The sequence below is a fragment of the Heliangelus exortis genome, chromosome 7 (genome assembly GCF_036169615.1).
Source record: "Heliangelus exortis chromosome 7, bHelExo1.hap1, whole genome shotgun sequence".
NCBI lineage: Eukaryota > Metazoa > Chordata > Aves > Apodiformes > Trochilidae > Heliangelus > Heliangelus exortis.
The window spans coordinates 3,424,121-3,447,058 of NC_092428.1; the positions used below are offsets into that span (position 1 = coordinate 3,424,121).

General features: G+C 36.7%; 1 protein-coding gene across 21 annotated transcripts in view; it reads right to left on the reverse strand.

The window, feature by feature from the left end:
- Positions 1-22,938, reverse strand: part of KCNMA1 (potassium calcium-activated channel subfamily M alpha 1) — a 368,746-nt gene that overhangs the window by 80,868 nt on the left and 264,940 nt on the right. For 19 of the 21 annotated variants that reach the window (XM_071748266.1, XM_071748268.1, XM_071748267.1 and 16 more), the window contains 2 exons: positions 18,339-18,425; positions 14,228-14,304 (listed from right to left, as the gene is read on the reverse strand). In XM_071748266.1, the coding sequence (XP_071604367.1) occupies positions 14,228-14,304; positions 18,339-18,425 (164 nt within the window). Of the gene's footprint in view, positions 1-4,737; positions 4,912-14,227; positions 14,305-18,338; positions 18,426-22,938 lie in introns of all 21 variants that reach the window. The other 2 variants (XM_071748282.1, XM_071748281.1) reach the window with 1 other exon arrangement.

Genomic DNA, 22,938 nt, shown 5'->3' on the forward strand with positions numbered 1-22,938 from the left:
GGTTTATGACTTGTATTCTCTCTGTCTTGCAATTAAGAGGAATTTATTTAGCACCATGTCTCATTCTAATGTCCTCTTTTCATTAATCTCATTACCATGTCATCCCCCAGGGGCAGCATCTGTCTTTCCCTTCCAAGCAGACCTGATTGCTTCTTTAGTCCTCCCATTTCTTGTTCCTCAAAACATGCAAGGTGTGCTGTTGACTTCTTGATGAGGCAGTGGGACCACCCAGGGATCACAGGGTTACATTAAAGAGGAAGGTGTTCAGGCAGCACATGTAAAAGTAAGAATTTCAGAGCAGATGCTTCTCCATCCCTCCTGTGGCCACAAGAGACTTCTCACAGCTCAGAAAATTCATGAAATGGGAGAAGGCAGGGGTAGTACCCCACCTTTCACTCCTTCTGAGTATTCTAATGTAAATGAGATCAGTTCTATAGCTGGCTAGTGAATCCCAGAGTCTGTAGCCACCACAAGGTGGTATATGTACCCTGTAAAAAGCAAACTATTGCTGCTGAAGGGTGAAAAGAGAACTCTAGCAGTGGAAGTTTGACAGAGCACACATGGGTCCTTCCTGACCTCAGCCATCAAAATCTTTCCTATTGCTTTGGCTACTTCAGCAGGACTAGAGAAGCAGGAGGTTGGGTTTGTTCTGTAGAAGGCAAAGGGCACAGTTCTTGCATTCTAGGGGAAATCAAGACTATGCTGACTTTCCAGCTGGTAATTTAGGAATCCAGGGCTTTAATAGTCAACTCCTTTAGAAATGCCAAGCACAGTTATACAACTGAGGAGCTACAGATACCCTGACCAGTGTGTGAGTGTGCTGTGCATTCTTCTGAACAAATCAGTAAGTGACCTGTCATTTCAACTCTCATTGTAGAATTTGGGTTTTTAAGTTGTAAAGACAAGGTCTTTACACTGCCCTAAAAAGCAGCTAGGTCAGTGAAGTGCTCCTTGACCTAACTTGCTAAACCACATTGCCAGACAAGTTCAGCACAGTGGTTCAGCTACCCAAACCCTTCATCTAATCTTGCAGAAGGCAATTTCCAGTCCTTTGAGAAAGACTCAGCAGCTAACTTGTCTCTTTAGTATAAATCACATGCCAGCACTAGGAGATCAGACAACATTTATGGCTCTAAACTGGGCTTGGCACACGGGTAGGTACATGCTTTGGCTACTTTTTAAAATTAAGCTTTTTCCAGCTTGTTTTAGCCTGGTCTTTCTGCTCAAATAGGATGGTTAGGAGTTTGGGCTGAACCCTGAATTCAAAATATAATAATTCCTCTTGTCTCTTGCCTCTGGAGATCCCTGATATTCACCAAAGTCTTCACATAAAGCTGCTCAGAACTATCAGAGCATGCCAGAGCATGTTTTCTCACAAGCTAAATTAGATATGCCTGGGCCTAGTATCAAGAATGTCCTTGGAAGTTTAGATTCCCATAGCAGTGGGCACAGTGACAAGTTTAGAAAACATTTCCTCTTGGAACATGAACTTTTGATGTTCCTGAGAGGCAGCAGCCATATGGTGATACAGAAACACAGAAATTAAATGGTTCAGGTTAAGATTCTGTCTGTATCAATTAATCATCTGAATGGCACTCCCCAAGATTTGGCACAGACCTAAGCAGAAACTTCATACTTCTTAGTAACATTTCATAGAATAAACCACCCCAAGTTTTTTCAGTGGCTAAATACCTTTCTCTAATTCACTAGAATCTCCAGTAAAAAAGAAGGCTTGGACCATTTGACTGCTGTTCATGAACCCATCTACTAAAAGCAATTAAACTTGAAAAAATGTAGACACAAAGAAAGTTAAAATTCTATTTCCTTACATTTAGAAAGATCATACCCATGTTCTCCCAGACAGCTGCCTATAAACTCAAAGCTATTTTAATGTAATTATAGTTAACTAGATTATGGTTTTCATTTGCTAGAATGAAAATTTGCTAGGCAACAATATAATAACAGAGAATCAGATTCACAGTGGAAAATTCACTGCAAGTGTCACTTTCTCTGCACATTATACAATTAGTAAACTAAATCCTGTGTACATCACTGAATCTATGCACTGGTATCTTTTACTTGACATCAGATTCTTACAAACAGCATTAATTCTTTCCAAAGCTACTCATTGTTTCAAGAAATTTCATACAATGGTCTGTGATTTTGTTCACCTTGGAAAAAGAAAAAACCCAAGAACCTGCTTTTAAGGCCAAAAGTAAAAAATAATAATTAAAAAAAAAACATAAAAAAAAATAAGAAAAAGAAAAGAGGAAAAAAGTGAAAAAAAAAAAAAGAAAGAAATGCATTAAGCAATTGTAGAAGCAAATCAACCCAACCAGGGCACCACGACCAAAGCAAGCCCTGTAATAGTATAATGACCTTTAATGAGTGTCTGGGGAAACAATACAGTCCTAGCATAAAAGACAAAGGGCAAAACCCATCATGGCTCCACTGACACTAATTCAAAATGATTTTCAGAACAACTAAAGAATGTAAGAGAGGTAATCTGATCCACCAATCTGACCTCACTTTGATTCTGGGGCCCTGCTGCTGCCATTTCTAATTGTCAAACACTCTACATTTCACATCTGCTCATATTTAATGAAAAGCTGACTCTCACCACCATTCTTTGAGTTAACTAGCTCTGTCAAGATGGGCATCATTACGACCCCTGTGGACTGAAAAGAAAACACACTAATTTCTATTGAAGTCCTGCCAGTGAAATGTTGCATGTGTGTGCATGTATATATATATATATCTATATTTAAATTGAAAAAGAAAGGCTTATGCTGCTTTGCAAAGAGTGTGAATTGGTACTGATTTTTGTACTCATTATTAATAGTCAAAGGGGACTAATCTCACAAGAAGAGATCTCTCTTGGCTTGATGGAGTGATGAAGGGGGGCAAAGGCCCTGGAAAAATAGGATACTGAAAATCCTCAGAGCTGTCAATATAACTTATGCTACAAACTCTAACACTGATCTGAAGTGTTTCCCAGCCATATTGTTTTTTTGGTGGAAATAATACCATTATTGTGGAGGTTTTTGGCTCAGCAAGCAACATAATCCAAAATGTTTACATTATCTGCCCCTGTATAGTCTTAAATGAACTTGAAAGCTCTGGTAAACCTACAAATTATGGCTTTTCTTTCCTTGCCAGTGATAATGGCAGAAATTTTACCCATTTGTAGAGACATAGTCATTCAGCCCCTTCTGGTTACTGTCAGCAGCAGTGCCAGGACTGAACCACATACTCTCTGTTCTAGCCTGGATGAACACAAAGTACACCAGGCACTGTGTTGGGCTGTGTAAGCAATGCAGCCTGCAGCAGTTTGCAAATCCAGTCAAGTTTCTTGCTAGGTTTTCAAAACAAAATCTGCTTTGCTACATTTTCGCTCTGACAAAGGTCCCTTTAAAGGATAAAAATTTCTGTGACTTAGGAGAGGACTTAAAATTAGGAACCACCTCCCCTGAGGTGATGCATGTGATGCAACCATGGAGATAAAAGGGACATTCAGTGCTTATGTGCATATACAGAGAGAAGATTGCTGGGAAGATCTCTATAAATCTGATCAGAATCAGTATAAGTGACACAGTCTTCAGACAAGAAGTGCAACCAAAATTCATAGTGTTAACCCACGTGGCTATATACTCCACATTTGTGTCTGGAAAAACCATTCAAATGTCCAAACACTTAAAGCAAAGTCATTTACCACTTGGACTTTGTATTCCAATACAAAAGACAAGTAGATGCAGTATCTAAAAACTACATTTTACTCCTATAGATGTATCTGACTAATTTTATAGTTCTTCTTTGTCATTTGGGCAGGGAAAGAAAAACAGATCCTGTTTCAAGACATAGTTTTGCCTGTTACGGGTGTCTGGAGAGGAGGATAAAATAAAATTTTAAAATAATAAATAAAAATCACCATATTATTTAAAATCTTCCTCAGCTGTTGACCTCACACTGATAAAGGCAGTCTTGTAATCCCTGCTGCTCAATTAAAGAATGAGTGGATATTCTGAATTGTTGTAACTTCTCTGTCATCTTCTCCCTCTGAACTCTGACCTTTCAAAGAGAATTTGGGGCATAATTCAAGTGGTACTCCTGTCCTATGGGATAGATTCTAGAGTTAAGTTCAAAAACCCCTTGCAGCAGGCTATCCCTTCTAAAAAAAGCCCCACAAAAATCATCACCATTTTTATGAAGATTTCTGCAGTTGCAGTATCAGATGGGAAGCTCTTCCTCAGCAGGAATGAAGGGTCACAAACAAAACTCAAGATACTGGTAGCAGTATAAACCAGAGTTTCAGCTACTACAGTTCAGCTCCTCAGCTGTATCCTGTATATTTATTCACTGCCTATTGGATGCTGCACTACCAAAGCAGCAGACAGAGATTTAGACACAGGCCTGTTCCTCCACTGAAACACTTAATGAGTGACAATTTATACTGTATGAATCAAATTAAAAAGATGCCACCAAACTGCACTCCGGAAGCCCTGCACGCTAGTGCAAGAGCCTTCTTCTTAAAGAGCACACAGAGCAAAATAACAAATTCCATTTCACACCTTATTAAAGAAATTACAACAGAAATATGAAGACAGAGCCATATCAAAATTTGGGGGTCGACCATATAAAAAAAAAAGCATCAGCCCAGTAAAACGCACAACACGGGATGGGGGTGGGACCACAGACAGCACAGACATGGAACAGCATGTGTTGGGTGTTCAAACTTACAGGCACGTAAACTGGTGGAGCAATCATTAACAGAGACAGAAGAAAGTGGGAAGGCTCTCTCAAGGGTGTCCATGTTACTATGTACACTGCCTGACATGCAAGAGCAGTCACGCTCAGAGCGTCCGCAACCAAAACAACATGCCAGGTTCATTCTCTTGTAGATGGACATCTTGGCTATAACCATGTGTTGGATGGGAGGAGAGGAAGAGCAGCAGGTTAATGGCAAGGTTACAGATATAACAAGGCAGCTGGAAGGGAATTGAAGGGGTTTAAATATAGGCCTTAGTTTATGTTAACAGTCTTGACCCAAAGAGGGGGGGAAAAAAAAAAAAAAATGCGGTGAAATTATTGATAACGCTTTGGCCGGACGTTAAAAGTAGGGCAAAAGATAAATTGCTTTTTCTCTCTCTTCAGGCTCATAGGGTGACCGCAGAGATAGGGAAGAATTATGGATTACAGTCAAGTGTTTGGATCAAAAAAAAGAACAGAGTAAAAGCAGAGAATACTGAGAATATAATTTTCCCGTGGCACAATTAATACTGTTGGGCTACAATGAAAAAAAACCAACTCTAAAGCTGCTATTTTTGGCCTATCCTGCTTCCCATAAAAATAAAAGCTTTTATATATCTATATATATATGTATGTATACACACACACATATATTCTTACATACATACGCTCACACACATTATGTACATACATATATATACATATATAAATATATTTTTTTTCTTAAACAGATGGTAATAATTTCTCTGTATTAAACTGTGCCAGGGAGCTCCTTTAATGCAATAAATTACACATTACTGAAGAGTTAAAAGATGTTCATAAAACTTTCCGAAAATTTTACTTTGTTTACATTACATCCTGAGGAATTCAAATTAACTCTTGGCAGAAGACCAAAATTTGCCCATAGAAAAGACACAACTAATATGCTTGACACTCAGATCAGTTCACAAATAAGGCATCACCAAAAGCACAGAGAGCATTGGTCCACTGAAACATGCTGAACCAATCACTGGCACGTTTTCTGCTCTGGATTCAAAGGTAGACTGAGGACCAAATAACTGGATGGAAATTAGGACCTATTTCCAAAAAAATGCCAGGTTAGAATTGACCATTTATATCCTTCAGTCCAAGGAATGGCCTTGTCAGATAATTCTAGAAATACAAAGCATCCTTTTTTTATAAAAATGTGCAATTTAGCAGTGTGCAAGTTTCTGTGTTACCTGGATCACAGTCATGTTCACATCAGGGTAAATGCAAAGGCCACTGTGATTGTTTCACATCTTGCACTGAACCAACACTTTTGGTAATGGTTTAGATTGAACTGACTCAATTATACTAAGAACAAAACAGAACACAGACAGGGAAAAAAAAAACCTTAAAAGGAAATGCATAAAAAAAGGTGATGTTTCTCTGGCCTGTACCTTCAGTTTAGGATGTCTTTTTTTGCAATGTGGTGATGCCATTAAATTTAAAATAATTTTTTTTTTTTTTTCACAGTTCCTTAATGCCACAGTCACCAGGAAAGAGGGATTGGAATTGTTCAAATGGGTCAAGTCCTGTTCTAAGGCCTTGATGACTTGCCATACAGTGTACTTGTCAAGCAAAGGCAACGTTATGATTGTGGAAAACAGGCATTGAGGGAGATGAATGAGTGATCTCTTCAGCAGCAACTCCATTCCTCTAACATTTTGCTCACATGACTAATGCCATGTTCCTTTAGCATCCTAGTAGAGTTATCTTACAGCTGTTCAGAAAGTCATCATGCAGCATCAGGCTCGTTTCATTGCATGGTACATCATTCCTCAGAGCTTGGCTTTTAGTTAAGAAGGTTTCAACTGCAGCTTTTGATGCACACACATTCAAACCACACAGAAAATTCAAAACAGCGTTTGTTTTCCCAAGGTTTCCCTCTGCCTAAGCCTTCCCAACACGTTATTTAAAAAATCAGAAAGTTGGGCAGCAAAAGAAAGTGAAATGTTACCAAAAATATGGAAGTCTTTTCCATTATGCCTATGTTATTATTTTCGCTTTAAGGAAATGAAAGAAAAATAAAAAGGCATTTATGAGACACTACCAGTAGGTGAGGTAACAGGCAGGCCCACTTTGGTTTAATTATAGCTGTTTTGAAGCACTTTTTCTAATCAAATGCTGTAGCAAAACACACTGCTGGGAAATTCTCAACGGGTAGGTCATTGGTTAGTAACAGTCCCTGGTTTTCATTTACTTGTAACCATATCTTGTCAACAGTCAATAATAGGAGAGGACACATTTATAGAAATGAAAAGAAATCAGGCTGAAGGGCAAAGAGGGTTGGGAAGGAAAACTTTTTGGTACTGTTTTCATCGGGCTTAAACCAATGAATGGGGGAATTCAAGCCAATAGGGGAAGGACTCCGTGGTGCTTCTCAAAAGCATTGCCCTTACAGGGACTGTTTTTAACTATTATTATCAGTTGTTCTAAAGATCATGCATCATTTTAATATTTCACATCATTAACATGCAGGAAACAGGCTTGGACCTGGAAATATAAGTAGCAGAAAGGACTTGCTATAAGGGTTTCAACCAGTATATAAGCAACTGCATATCAGAGCAATACATTTGGAAAAGAAAACATGCTGTTACTCATCATTCCTTTTATACAGTCATTGTTACAGTCACACCAAATACAATACTTTTTTTTTTTCAAATAAAACAAGACATGGATTATTAGTAGGGATGACTCGTGACAAGACCACAGACAAGACAGAAATGATTTTAAATGATTCAGCCACAGACATACCATTTCCTATAAAACTTCCATAAACGTTAACAAAAAAAAAATGGGAATTATCAGAGAGACAGGGGGACCTTAAGAAAAGCCTCTGGGGGGGGGGGGTAAATTTGTTTGGCACCCATAGCACCTGCATAAGAATCATCTGATTTCTATTCAAGGAAGTGTTATGGATGCTGGATAGAACTGTTATTTGCAACTAGTGAAAATGGAGGTTGGGACAGAAATGGAATTATTCTCCTATTTTCATTTGAATAATGAATGGACAAAAAGGAAGAACAGGTCCTTCTACTTAATATGATGACAGTCTCACAGAATTTGTAGAATGAATTAGTAAAAGTTTCAGGGGAAGTTTTCATAGACACAGAAATCAGAATACTTAATTCTGACCAAAGAATATAAACAAGAATATAAAAATTAATCATCTTCTGATTTCTTAAGAGGAAAAGGAAAATTTCTGTCAATTGTTTATAAACCAAATAAATACTTTGGAAACCTGTTTTGGTTGCAGTTTTTCTCAGAAGGCAATAGCTTTCTATTCTAATAAGGGAGGAGTGCCTCAGATGTCTAAGTACCTTGCTTTCTAATATCAAAAGCTCAAAAAGAAAAAAAAAAAAAGGCCCACTTAAACTTTCTAGATTGTCTGGGATCTGAGGTGTTACTTAAGGGTTCACAAACAGTAATGGGAAATACTTCCAGCTGCAAAAACAAGCCAAGGAAACTGCAGATTATTCTCTATCTAAGATGTCAAGGAACAGCTCCTTGAAAAAAAGAAAAAAAAAAAAAAAAGGAAAAAAAAAAAAAAGCAAGCAGAAGAAAGTATCCCTTCGTCTTTGCTGATTTATCTTTTTTTTTTTTAAAAAAAAAACCTTACAGTCTACTCAGTCCTTGTGTTCCACCCATCACTAGAGTTTTCCTTGTCACCTCAGAGGTACCAAAGAGTAGATCTGCGAGGACATCTAGTGGATCTCTCTGAGATAACAGCTGGTTAAGAAAAGGATGAACTGGAGGTTTCTTGACCAGCAAATGGTAAAAAAAAAAAAAAAAAAAAGTCCCACTACACTTAAGAATTGAAACGTATCACGTGGCATTTCAATTCATCAAGTTCTCATGATCCACGTTATAAGAAAAATAACAGCAGCGTGAAAGGGTGAGCAGGCTGATTTAATCACCTTTAGAAATGCTGGTGAGCAGCACGAGACTGCAAGATTGGAAGGAAACCCCCCAGCACAATTTCAGTTTCCTGAAAAATACAGCAGCATTATCTAAAACTGGTGGGGAGAATTTCTTTTTTCTTGACACAACAGGCAAAGCTATCTCTCTGTTATTTCACTTTCACAGGAGAAGTTCAACAAGTCAGCTTGTTCACTATCTTGCAATTTTTGGAATCAAAGGCAACTGATTGTTTGGTAGAATTGATATTGGGCTGTTTGTCTAAGCTGTAGAAACAGCAGGGGATCTGAGTTTTTATTTTAATATCTATGAGAATAACTCATACGTTTTGAAACTAATGGCACATTTATAGACCAATTCATTTTCATTTTCAAATCTGATCTTTCCTTTATTACCTTCAAGAAGACTCTCAGCCAGTGAACTCTCAAAGCATTTCTGAACAAGCTGAAGCTACTGGGGATATGGAAAAAACTAAGTCAAAACAGTGTCAACTTCTTCAAAAAAAACAACTCTTGGCATTTCTTACTATTGAAACTAATTTCCCTAGTCCAGAATGGCCTCAATGTAAAAGCATATTTAAATTAAACACATTGCTTCAAATAAATACAAATTACTTTCAGTCTTTTGCCTCAAAGTCAATAGGATTCATCAGCTTATGCACAGAAAATGGTTTCTTTCTAGTTTGTTATTAAGTATTGATTCTCATCATGCTGACCTGATGGAAAATCTGCTTTTTGGTGCTGCCCCATCTTTCTGCTGAGTCATTCTATTGGCTGCAAATAGATCTCTGGCAAAATTTCTGCTCTCTGTTTGAATGCATTCTACCACAAGAGGATCTTTAGTGTAGTTTGCAGAGACCATGATAAGATAGATAGTAAATAATGATACTGAAGGCCATCACAACTTCAAGCTGGAACTTTCTCACACAACTCCAGGAATCTCAGCTCTTTCTTTATTCTTTACAAGACCCCATGGTGTGTCCAGCTGAGAGGGGAAAAAATACCTCCACCCAGATTAGGACCTGAAGCATTATTATGCAGTGAATTGGGAATATCTGGCAAAATGTTGGAAAAGTCTCACAGCACCATTTGCTTCAAATAACTGAAGTTATTATATATTGTATGGTTACTATATAATGTATATATGGTTAGGCTCAATCTGGTACAGTAATGCTTCACTGCAGCTATGACATATTTGATCCCTTTTGCTTTTTGAAAGAACAAGTCCATAGAATTCCAACACTGCCCTATAGCCAGTACTTCTTTGTAGTGCTTGTCTTTCTAAGCAGCAAATTCTTTCCATGTCCCAAATGCTGTGTTTATTTTAAATTATCACAACTGTTAACACTAAAAGTGACTGACGAGAGCCTTCATGGGTTCTGCACACTTTAGAGTGGTGCCCACTTAGATTGACATGAAGTGGTCTATAAAGTTTCTATTCTGGATAGACTGAAAATGTAAAACTTCACAGCTTAGGTCTTGAAAAACCATGTAATTAATTTCAAAACAAGCAAGCTGGGGAAAATTAAAGCACTGTAGCTCGTTTCACCTGGAGGTTCCACACTAGAAGCTAGACACACACTTAATTCACTGTCTAGCTTTAACCCCATCTCCTTTTTTATTTGCTGATGAGGAGAAAGGAGTTAGATAAGAACACTAAAAGACTGCTGTGTTGCACTTTGTGTCAGCTTTGCAATGGATAAGAGAAAGTACAAAAAAACTGAACACAGATCTGACAGGGAATTGCTCCAACCAGGCAAACGGTTCTCTAGTGGTAATTACCCCAGGCTGAGCCATATCCCTAAAAACTCAGGAGATTATCTCTGGAATCACTTCAAGGAAATGCCATTACCAAGACACCGTTTTCAGATAGGGATTAAAAAAAAAAAAAAGAAGTTGTGGAAATAAAAGGGGAAAAAAAAAAAAAAAAAAAGAGGTGGAAGAGGGGAAACTGCTGTATTTTCTTCAACGTCACCCTAATCTCCGCGGGTGTAAACGATGAGAAACTTGTGGGTATGACGTCACTGCTACATGCAACATAAATAAAGAACCAAAATACTGAACAAAAATACTCTCTGCTAGAGAAAAGACAGGTTGGACCGCACTCTGGGCTACAGGGAACCCAATTTTACTCACAATAGATCACTATCAGTGTGCAGTTAAAATATAGTAGGGGCCGTGTTCCAAGGCAGCAAGAGGAAAAATAAATCAAAAGTTTGTCAATTGTCATAGATTACAAGAAATTCCTTCAAACACATCAATCTACACATGATATGTCCCCTCTGGGGTTCAACCCCCACCGTTCACAGCAAGCATTGTCACTGGAAAAAATATATAGAGAATTAGAGCATAGCTGTTGCACAAAATAAAAGAAACAGGAGGAGTAGGTCATCCGGTTTAGAGATTTCATCCCAAGGTGGCTTCATTTTATATCAATATATACATCTATTTGGCCCCTTGCTGCAAAAGCTACAGTTAAATGGAATAGGAAAGAGATTGAAAACAATAAAAAAAATATTAACAATTTGTGTATGAAATTTCTACACAAGCATTTCTCTGGACAATGTGGCATCAGCATTTGGATGTTATTCAGGCAGTGGGATGGGTAAGGAGAAAAGAGATGGCAAAGGAACTGCAGAAGGAAAGTGAGATTAATTGTCCCTGGCTTTGTGGAAATGAACCAATCTGCCCTGAATTACTTGTTTTAGGCCTAACAGGTTTGAACAATTGGCTGTGTAGATCAGACTCACGTTTAGACCCCAACAACACCACAAGCTAACGTTCAGACAGTATCTAAATAGCTGTGCAGCCTCAGAGAGGTTCTTAAAGAATGTGGCTTTCAAGTGTCACAGGAAGCTGCATTAATTAACGCCACCATAATTGAGTTTGCCATGTAAAGATACTCTTTCTTGTTTAATTCACCTGAATGTGTCAATATTTTTAGGTACAAGCTTTCATCTTACACATTTTCTACCTTCAGCTGCCCCTAATCACTGTGTTACTTGCTAATTAAAATATTTCTCCTGGAGGACTCCATCTATGCCTTTATGACTATTTGCAGAGTCTTTGAAAATCAAATCAACATATCAGCTGTTGACAGGTCAGGTGACAGTTTTCCTAATTCAATAGGGAAAGATTTTCCTTAATTTATGCTAGACTGAATCTTTAAGACCAATGATTTGTGTAGCTTAGGAGATGGATAACATAGCAAAAATTTTCAGAAGTGATTAGTGATTTGAAAGCTAAAGCTAAGACTTTTCATGCAAATGATAGGCTGCACTAAAGACTTACCTTAAAAAAATAAGTAAAAAAAAAAATATCAGGCCCCCTGAAAGGGATCTGGAGACTTGAAGAGGCCCAACATCACTAATTACTGTTGAAATTTTTCATTTAAATGTTTTGCTGACTGACAGAACTTTGAAAGCAAAGCAAATGTATTACTCCTAAGAGTTGTGAGCATGCTCCTAGGTGGAAGCTGTTCTCAGCTGTATGGAAAGCTGGCAGCTATCACCTATCTCTGTGTCTATGCAGGACAGGAGAGTGAAAATGGGAGACAATGAAAGGGACATTTAAGATTTTACTCCCACTGACCACTTATTTCTCTTTTTCACCTGACTCAGAGGATTACAGAGGATTTCAGTGCTCACTGCAGCAGCTGACAGCTTCCCCCCTTCAGCCTCACTAACCTCATCATTTTTATTTCTTCATCTGTCCAACACCCTTCCATTTACTGGACTGGGAGGTGTGACCATGCCATTTGGAACATTTCCTAGTGCTACACACAAAAGTTGTCACTCTCACCTCCCCATGGCCCTACTGCAGTAATATCCCCATTGTGTTGGCTGTTTCCTAGTCCTGAGGAGGTTATATTGATTTTCATTAATAAATAATAAAAGGGCTCTTGCTCTTTTATACTGTCAACTCCTGATTCTTATCTTCTAACATATTTCAATGACAGGAGTTGTTCTCACATTAAAATAACAAATCCTTGGGAATTTTTTTTTTTTTCCTTTTTAATCAGCACATGTGTGAAAAGCACACACCATGTGAAGGAAGAGTAGAGATGAAAACCCAAATAAAATAGGTCTTTTTTTGACAGAATGGGATAAAATTCAACAGCTAACATATTTCTTTAACTGTTGGGTAATGTTGGGTGGGGGAAAAATGGGTTTGAGAGTTATAGGCACCCCGAGGCATCTGTAACTGGCTTTACCAGAACTTAGCAGCCTCATTGGCTCTGGCAGCAGTTCAAAGGTCACATTCTCACATGGATAAACTGTTCCTGAACAATTTTTTTCCAATATGTTAGGCAATGCATATGTTCCTTCCACATCAGGCATGCTTTCCTTGTGCCTTGTTCTCCTTGTGGCTACTGGGAGGATAAATACCATTTTCTGTCAGTGTCTCAGCTGTTTTCCTGTGTATTACCCCATTATTACACATTCCTGGTTTTTGTTTTGTTTATGGGTTTTGGGGTTTTTTTTTGTGGGGAGAGGAGTTTCTTTAAAAACTCCAGGGACATGTTTCTCTCTTATTTTAAAATCTTTGAAAAATTCATCAATTCCAGGCATCCTTTAAAGGCAGAGAAGGTCCAGCTTAGGCTTTCTTCCATCCTCCAAGACATCACAGTGGTAACACTGTGACTGGACCTGTAATAGCAGAGCTTTTTCCCTTTGAAAAGTAATGGTAAAATAGACATAATCAAACTCTTCTGAGATCTTCCAATTTACCTAATCAGTACTTTTGAACTGAACAATCTTTTTTCATGGCAGAATACCATGGAATTCACATAAATATTTAGACAGCTACTGAGAAATGTATCCCTAAATCCAAACCGTGGTTGTGACAGTTCCTGCAAAAAAGTCCTGACAAAGTATATACAGATAAAATGCTAATTTTTATATATTTATAAAAATACAGGTGCAAAGTCTGATCTCAGCTCCAAAACTCAATTATTCCTCATGCCAAGTTTTACAAACAATTTCAAAAGCAGATCTAGGAACTCAACAAACCCAAATATTAGCATTAGAGCCATGGAATTTTCTAAAATGATATATATATAAGCAGCACTAATAATTAATTTCTTCCAGAAAATTCCTTCCTCCAGTAAAAGTGATGTGATTTCAATGATTATTGATTTCAATAGTAATAATTCCCTAATCTCTTGTGTTCAGCAATACAGAGAAAAGTTCTTCACTTAACAGGAAAACAGTGAAATTACTGGATTTCTGCATGGTATGAATGAGAGTAGAACTTCACTGTGAGCTCACTCTTAACTCAGACACCTCTTCAATCAGATCTAGACTTTATTCTTCAAGTTTTACTTTGGACCCTAATTGGGCTTTCTAATGAAGAAACAGGTGAGTGGTGTGAAACATAATCAGAATATATGAACTTAAATACAAATGACACTATGCTGCTATGCATTTCTTTCTTATCTTTTCTGTTTCTCTGTGTAACTCATGTGAGCACCTGTACAGCTATTTTTCAAGGCTGAACTGCTCATGAAAAGGAGAGGGAGTGATAGAAATATTACTTACGCCGTTTGCAGCCACATTTTTTTATCCTTTTGGGATCTGTGATGTCATCATGACAGGCCTTGCAGTAAAAAAATGCCCTAGAGAGACAAAACAGAAAAACTGACACATTTCTTAATCTATACAAATGAAATTAGGTCCCCATTTCCTCTTGCAGTTCCAAATTAATGAAACATGCCAGCATTAATTTCCTTTAATCTTTGCAAAGGTTTAGACATTTACAGTAAGAAAAATTTCCTGCAAGACCATTAATTTCAAACATAAGACTCCAAATTAGTATTTCTTTTAATATACTTTTAAATAAACAGTAATTGGGAAGGGATGATAATTATGTCACAGTGAATTAGTTCATTTGTCTGTCATCTTAGAAATGGGAGCATCTACTGATTTTTGTCACAAATATATATAAAAATATATACATATTATATTATGAATAATCAGTTCTTTTCTGCTATTTCAGGTGACAATGACATCAGATATGCTCTTCATAGAAAAACCAAAAATGGGAAAGTCCAGTTAAAAGAAGTACCTAAAAGAAAATATAAATTAAAGAACTGAAATAATCTTGACTCAAACTGATCTTTCTTGTCTTTTGTATGAATGGAGTAGAACCATCATGGTTTTGAACAGACAAAAACCAAACTTCCAAAAAAACAAAGATGCAATCAAAAATCAAAATAAATCAAAAAATGAAACAGTTAGATTTCCATTTCATGCTCTTGGTTATGAACTTCTTGTATCAAACAGCTCACCACTGGGTGAAGCACAAGGAGAAATAAGGAAGAGAGGAAGGGTAAACATTTGGCTTTCTATAAGATTAAAAGAAAATTCCAATTTAATATACATCAGACTGCCCACAGGAGAGTTTAATCATGCCTGTCAAGTCAACATGTCACACAAGGCTAATGTGACACACTTCATGAGGATCTCACAGCTGGTGTCTAACTGGACAGTTTACCAAGATTCTTGCTGGCCTAACAAATTAAACATAATTTTTCACCTACTGAAATTTCCCTGTATTTATATTCATGTTAAGGACATATCAGCTCCATGCCTATCCTCCCAGCCCTCTTTCATTATATACTCCTCAAAACAAACCTGCAGTAAGAACCAAAGGTGCCACTTTGCAGCCACCCATGGATTTTGCAGACTGTGCTGCTCATGGAGTTAGGAAGGTTGGATGGCTACAAGACTATGGGGGGCACTGGAACTGAATAATCAACACTCCAAAATATTAAAAGAAAAATAATTATTACACAGACTATGAATAAAGGCAGCCTTTGGCAGTTCAGGTAGGATGACTGCTACTAATTTATTATAGATTAATTAAAAAGAATCCACCACAAAGGAAATGTTCAGAAATATTACCTAGATGCCTAATTCAAATACTTACAAATTTATCTTTGTATTTTACACCTCAGAACAATGGCCCATGTGGACAAAGGTAGCAGGTCTAGCATATGAGGGATGGACCAGAGAATACAAATTTAAGTTAGCAGTAACACCTCACTGATGTTATCAACAGTCCTAAAATCAAGATGGCATGCAAGTGACTGCTGGAAGATTTAAATCCTAAATGTAGCAGACCTAATTTCTATAAGAAATTTGCAGGAAGATTACTCTTTCAGACTGAAATTGTCCAAGAAGCAAAATGTAAAAGGAAAAAGCCTTCTCTAATCCTTTTTATATTTTCTATAGCAAAGTTTCTGGTCTCCAGAATACTCACCTTCTAACAAAAAGAAAACAATATGACTTCAAAGAAATGAGAATATTTTTAAAACCTTAAGGTGATGTCAACAGGTAAGCACGGAGGAGAAAACTGCCTCCCATTTCTCATTTTCTCCCCAGTTGAGCTGTAAGCCCCTGTACTGAGCAAGAACCCACTACCTCAAATATTTCCTCCCTAAACTTCATGGCATAAATTGGATATGGGTCATTTCTACAGCTCACATTTCTCAAGTCCACTGCAGGACAAATATATAAATAATAATCTTTATATATAAATATATAAAGAAGTAAGTGCCTGTGCAAAGTCAAGATCAAATGCTTGAAGTGACTGCTGTAATAGAATTATTCTCCTATAGAACTGGGTTGAATTAAGTGGTGTGGAAGCACCTGGATTTCTAAAGTTAGTACCAACACATAAATGAATAAACAATAATAAAGATGCAATTTGTACAGTTTGCATTGTATTTAAACACTCAACATTTTAGATGAAGCTTTTTACTTAGGCAAAATTGTTCCCAGGCAGAATTGCTTCTCATGTGAAACTATGGTTCTAAAAATGCAAAAGTAATTCTAGTAAGAGTAGTTGAACATTGCATGTTTTATTTCAGTGTGGGATATATATTTGATCATTCTGAATAGCTTTAGTTTTAAAAGAACTGAACTTTCTCCATTAGCATGTGACACAAAATCAGAATAAGTTAAATTGAATTTTAGGTATATGACCTGTTTAATTTTGTTTTATTAAAAAATCCTTTTTTACCCCTCCAAAGGATCTCACTTTCACAACATTTTTTCTGATTCACAGCTCAGAAAGGTGAAATCAACACTTTATAGAACTGGTTTTGTTAGTTGAAACACATCTGATAATCATCTGCTCTGTGCAGAACAGCTAAGAAATGTGTCAGGGAGGCAGCACATTTCCAAACAAAGCTGCACATAGCAAGGCAGAGTTAGGAATTTTGTTTCAGCTTGCTGTTAGGTAAAATGTGCTGGATGAATGATGTGTAAATTTTCTCCAAACACATTACTAACACTCAGTTTCTCCCTGTTAAAAATGCAGTGCCGGGTAGTTTTTACTTACAGTCTGAAATAAAGACTTAAGGGAGTATAAAATGCCCTATAAGTGAAAAAAAAAGCAAAAAAAGCAAAAAAAAAAAAGCTTCCATCTCAGCAAAGGGATGTGAGAAAAGAGAATGGAGAATAGCACCTGCTCAAAGGCAGAGTACCTGAGGCAATGCTGGATGCAAACACTTCAAAGATGGTTCTAGAAATATGGGAGGACAGGGGCACTGCTGTGCTGTTCTGCAGGCTTCACCTAGCCAAAAAGTATCTTAGCTATTTCACTCTCTTGATACTTTTACCTTCTTTTCATATTTGTGGTGCATATGCATTGCTTACATATTATTTTCACTCTAATTTAATAATAAAAAGTTCAGGACTTAGTAAGTTAAGGAATTAGTAAAGGTTATCATTTGAAAATTTTATAATTCTAAGTAGAAGACTCATCTAAAACTATCTGACTCAAGGAGAATATCAAGCAAAAATCAGAGTTTTGATAGCACAGTAAGTTTGTAACATAGTAAGTTTGACTTACAACAAAAATACAAATTATCAGGAAGAACTAAGCTGCAAGTATTCATTTTCTTTTTTATTCTGCATCTTACAGATATCAAATAATTATGTCCTGTAAGAAGTATTATCTCACACTATTTTTTTATTCCTTCCAAGCACATTATAACCCTAACAGAAGTACAGATGTGTGGTCCTAAATGTAACACCATAAAACCTCTTTTCATTCAACCCAAATCTAATACAGCCAAGTACAACAAACCAGTGAAGTTGTGTACAGTGAGTGGAATATACTGCACTGCTGTAGTTTGATTTATTATTATGAGGCCACAGAGTATGTAGCTCCAGTAAAGAAAAATGACAAGAACATAAATATTATTATGCTAATGCAATTACTGGATGAACACAGTAGCTTTCTCACATCAAATATTTGCTAAAGTCTATGTAAATAAGAACTACTCTCAACCTCAAACTCGGACGAAACTGTAAGCCCTGTCCTCTTGTGAAGTTATTCCTCTGAGACAAATTAATTATAGAGAAATCAGATAAAAATATTTTACATTTCCTACTAAGACTCAGGAAAAAACAACCCTCTTCATTTTGTTTCATATCTGCTGTAAAATTATTTTATTTCCTTGACTGTAGTTAAGAAAATGGCATGCACAAACAGTAGGTTCACTCGAGTACCAATTCAGTTCCTCCTGAGAAACTTCAAAAAGGTGATGTCAAAAAATAGGTGAGGTGCTGCATTTAAAGAAGAAAAACTAGAAATTAAATACAACATGTTTAAATTTAAAGATAATAATGTAGGAATTACCTTTTTACTTCTTTGGCATCACTTGCAATGAAGAATCCTAAAGTACCCTCTTGAATCTTGACATGGTTTCCAGGATTGATTAATATACTGCTCAGTGAAACAAGAACAGAAACAACAAAACCATAAGTTTAAATTACTTTTAACTGAATGTTCTAAAATACTTTTATTTGGTTCTCTTCCAATCAAATAACAGTTACACATGCCATAATTTTGTACAAAAACTCAAGTTTGAGACAGTCACATGCCTCCACCTATAACCACATCATTTAAGTGTTTACATCTGTTTTCTTATGGTTCTGCATTAAATACAGACTAGACAAAATAACACAGCATCATGTGTGAAGCTGAGCATTTCAGCTCTCTTGCTCTGTCATGCAAAGTGGTGAAAAAATTCACAACAGGGTGAAAAGGGAACAACCACCACTCAGTAACAATGCAAAATATAATTCATGAAGCTTAACCCTTTGATGCAAACTTTTTCCAGTTTCGAGTCAAATCAGATGTTAACGGGACCCCTATCTGGATATTTAATGTTGTTTAAAATAATAAATACAAACATACACTCAAGGGGAATGGTACAAGACAACCAGTCACGAAAGCTGAAAAAACATAAAATGAATAGAAAATTTTTAAAATACTGCTCTCTGCAGCCATGGAAGAACAAAAATAACCAAACTGCACTGATAGAAAAGCCTCAGCTAAGTTTGATGAAAGAAATGATAAACTGCTATCAAGGAGTGATGTTCACTCTGTGAAGCATCTCTTTTATTTTCACAGCAGTTTAACACTAGATTTTATGTCAAGGCAATTTGCAAAGTCCCAAGCTAAATATGAATATACAGATGTAAATATATTCTCCAATAAGTTTTATTAATGTATAATATTACTAAGCTTTTGACTTGATGAGCAATAATGTAATTTGTGAAGAGTTCTCTCTTTACTGCATTTTATTAAAGCTTGGCCTTTTAAAGTATTGGCACACATATGCAATTTACAGTATATGAAGACTACCAGCAAGTTCAGTGCTTGTGAATTTAACAAAAGTTGAGTTAGGGAAGTACGTATATACAAAAATAGATAAAGCACATCTCTAAACAGACACAAATTACTAACATTTGAAGGTCAAAAATCTTCCATGTTAGTGTTAGGAGGGAAAATGGGTCACAGCAGATCTCTTGTTCAAGGTGTTATTTGTTATCGAGATATTAATAATAGATTAGTGTGACAAAAATATACCTGAAAGCTTTATATGAGCACATTGTTTTGTGTGACTACACATGCCCACAAGGCCCTATGAAAAGAATATGCAGGCTGAAAAATAAAGCACTCATGAATTAAGAATTAAAAGGTTGGTCATGCAGCCATAATTCAGCCCCCACTATGTAGACACCATGATACAGTTTTTAACTTAATAGCCACAAACTACTTCTTTTTTTTTTTTTTTTTTTTTTCATTACTTCAGGCAAGGCTTTGTGTGGTTTATCTTTCTTTAAAATCAGCATCATCTTTCTCTTATGTGTTTTTCTCTAGTGTTCATTGCTAGAGCATGCAGAATATTTTACAGTAAGAATGAAGATAGAGCATTAACCCGTTTTACAGATGAGAGATTATTACATATTTATATTACAGACCCTCATTACAGATGAGAGTCACTATGAGACACAGTAGCTATTAATTTGGGATGCCTACAGGGCATTTTTGGTAAGTATTTAGCATTGCATAGCTCCACATACACCTCCTAGGGACTTGAGCTGCAAGAACTCTGGGAATTTCCAAAAGCCCAGCCTCTGGTTCCCAAACTAATAAACACTTAATCAGAGATAATCTGTAAAAGGCTTAGTTTAAATTATTAGCTCACTCTCAGACACAGATAGTCTGGGGGAGAGGCTGGAACAGAAATTAAATCTCAAAAAAGCATTTACCCAGAAATCCTTCCTTTTCCCTCATTTACAAGGTCAAGCTCTGCACCACCAAGGAGGGAAGAGCTACAGAAAATGGAAGCCATCACCACAGAAAGCAGGGTCATGTCCACAGCACACTTCAGTGGTATCACAAGAAATGAAATGCCATGGTGTAAATAACACCCAGGGGATGGATGCCCAAAAATGGGGTGAATTGAAGTTGCACAGCTAAGCTTCACCATCTGCTATTTCTTTTCTGAAGGTTTCGGGCTTGAATGGTTGTACTTGGAACCAAAACGTTTGCTTAAGGCAGTTTTTAATCTTGAAGTGGAATAAAACAGACAGAGGGGAGAAAAAGAAAAACAACAAAACAAACCAACAAACACCCACACAGGAGTTTCCTCGTATGAGAGCAGTCACTCAAGTCACAAAGAGGTTGGAAAAATTTAAATTCACTGCAAAAGGTTTTGCCACTTGAGCCAGCAGAGCACTTACTGAGATACCTTCACCACCACTAAGGGAGGTGAGGCATACATTCTACAAGCAGAATCACAGAAAAAAAGTTAAAAGAGTGCCCTATCTTAAGCCTGTGAGCCTACATGAGCCTAGATAAGTCACTTCTCAAGATCCAAGAGAGAATCTGTCTGCCACTATCAAAAGCCTTCCTGCCAAAACTTCCTATCATGTCTGGAACTGCGTGGGGGTTTTGGGCTCCACCTTTACCTCTTTCCTGTCTGCTAATCCTTAATCTGCTGTAATGCTCAGAAGTAGCTGTTAAACTCAAAAATCTTATACAGATGCTGGGCTCATTTATTTCCACTATAATGTTTCTCCTAAATTATGCAAAGACTTGTAAAATAGTTAGGTTAGCTATTTTTCTTAGGTACAAATGGGCACTGTTCTGTCAGAAAAATACCTTTTTTTGATCCTTATTTTATTCTTTGCCCTTAATCACATTAGGATTGCAGCTTTTCAGTGAAAACAGATGAACACATTTTTTCACACAGACCCACCTCCCCTCCCTATCCCCCCCTCATCTTGGAGATATATAATCCATACCCAAACAGTAAAAAACCCTACCAAAAGCAGAACAAGCCAAAGTCCACAAGCTGAGGTAACCATTAGCCATGTAAACGTTCACTCCTCATCACAGCCAAAGTAATGAGCAAGTCAGGCAGTTCTTTTAAGAGGCAGTGAACATAATCTTAAATCAGAAGTAACTGACTTCATTTAGAATGTAATGGATTGTGAGTATGATTTTGCATCTCAAGATTTTCTGAGACACATAAAATCAATTCAGATGGGGTCAGTGTACAGACTTTATTTTTGTCAGACCTTATACTTCATTCACATATACTTATTTTCACAAATACAACGTATTTTGAGCCACAAAATATAGATGTGATTGCAGTTTATGCAGTATGGCCCCAGCAGCAAAATCTGCTGTTGGGAATCAAAATTAATTTGCCCCATCACTGCTATTGGCAAAGAGTTACAGCAAAGGCTCATAAAGCTTGGGGTTTATATACACACTAATATTTAAGCAGAGCAAAATCACGAGCAGTTCCTACAGAGCCTATGTGGATTGATTAAATATGCTGCTTATTAAAGAAGCAATTGAATTATTTCTTATGAGACCTGTAGTGCCATTTGCTAAAGTTATGCTTTGACAAGTGCTCACTCTAATATGTACAACAAGGGAAATGTTTTGAATTAAAAGAATAGAATAGAGGGAACAAAGAGGACAGAAAAAAATGAAACAGGCTTATGAGCATACCAGGAAGAATGCAGCTATCAGTAATTTAGAGATGCATGTATCTGTTTAAGCAGCTTAGGAAAATATGCATATATCCCACAGTTACAGATAAGTACATGGCAAAGTAAATTGGAGTTTTAAGAGAGAAAGCTTCAGCTAATTTCTCATTTTTATGTATCTCTAAGGCTGGGGAGTCTTGCAGATAGAGGAAGATGTAGGAAAATGAAAAAAAGGACAGAAACTCATTCTATTTAATAGCAATATATATAACTAATCCAGATGCCTTCTGTGCTGCATATTGGAAAAATTGCTGTTAAAAATTACATCCTTGACTTTTTCATATGTACGTTTTTATCATAAAATATAATTTGCTTTTTTTTTTAATCAATTCATTAAATCAAGCAAGGAATGCCAAATATCATGAAAGGTTCTAAAAGCTTGATAAAATTTTTTAATTCGGTAACATTTCTAGTTTAGGTTACCTCAGAAACTAACCAAGCAAAAGCAAGCTCAAAAAAATGTTTAGTCTTAACAGATTCAGTTCCAAAATTAAATTCTTCAGGACAAAGCTTTTCATATTAGGGGCAAAAATCAGGTTATCTTTTGAACTGGTTGGTCCTCCACACATGAATACTCAGAATATATGGAGATTACAGCCACATAAATTGAATATGTGTAAATTAAATAGGATTTAATGTGTTTAACAAGAATTTTATGTACTTGACCAGTATAGATTTAGAAGAAGCTGTTCCATTGCTCTGTGGTAATACAATGCAGTATGCAAGCTGCTTGTGGAGCAGAACAGGGAATGCTGCTTCCCAGTTGCTTGGCAAAAAGTCCATTTGCTAAACAAGATTCAGTTGGTGACTAGATGCAAAATAAGGCATCCAAGAGCAATGATAATGTAGAAAGCACCCTTGAATTCCACTGTTCTCTCAGGCAT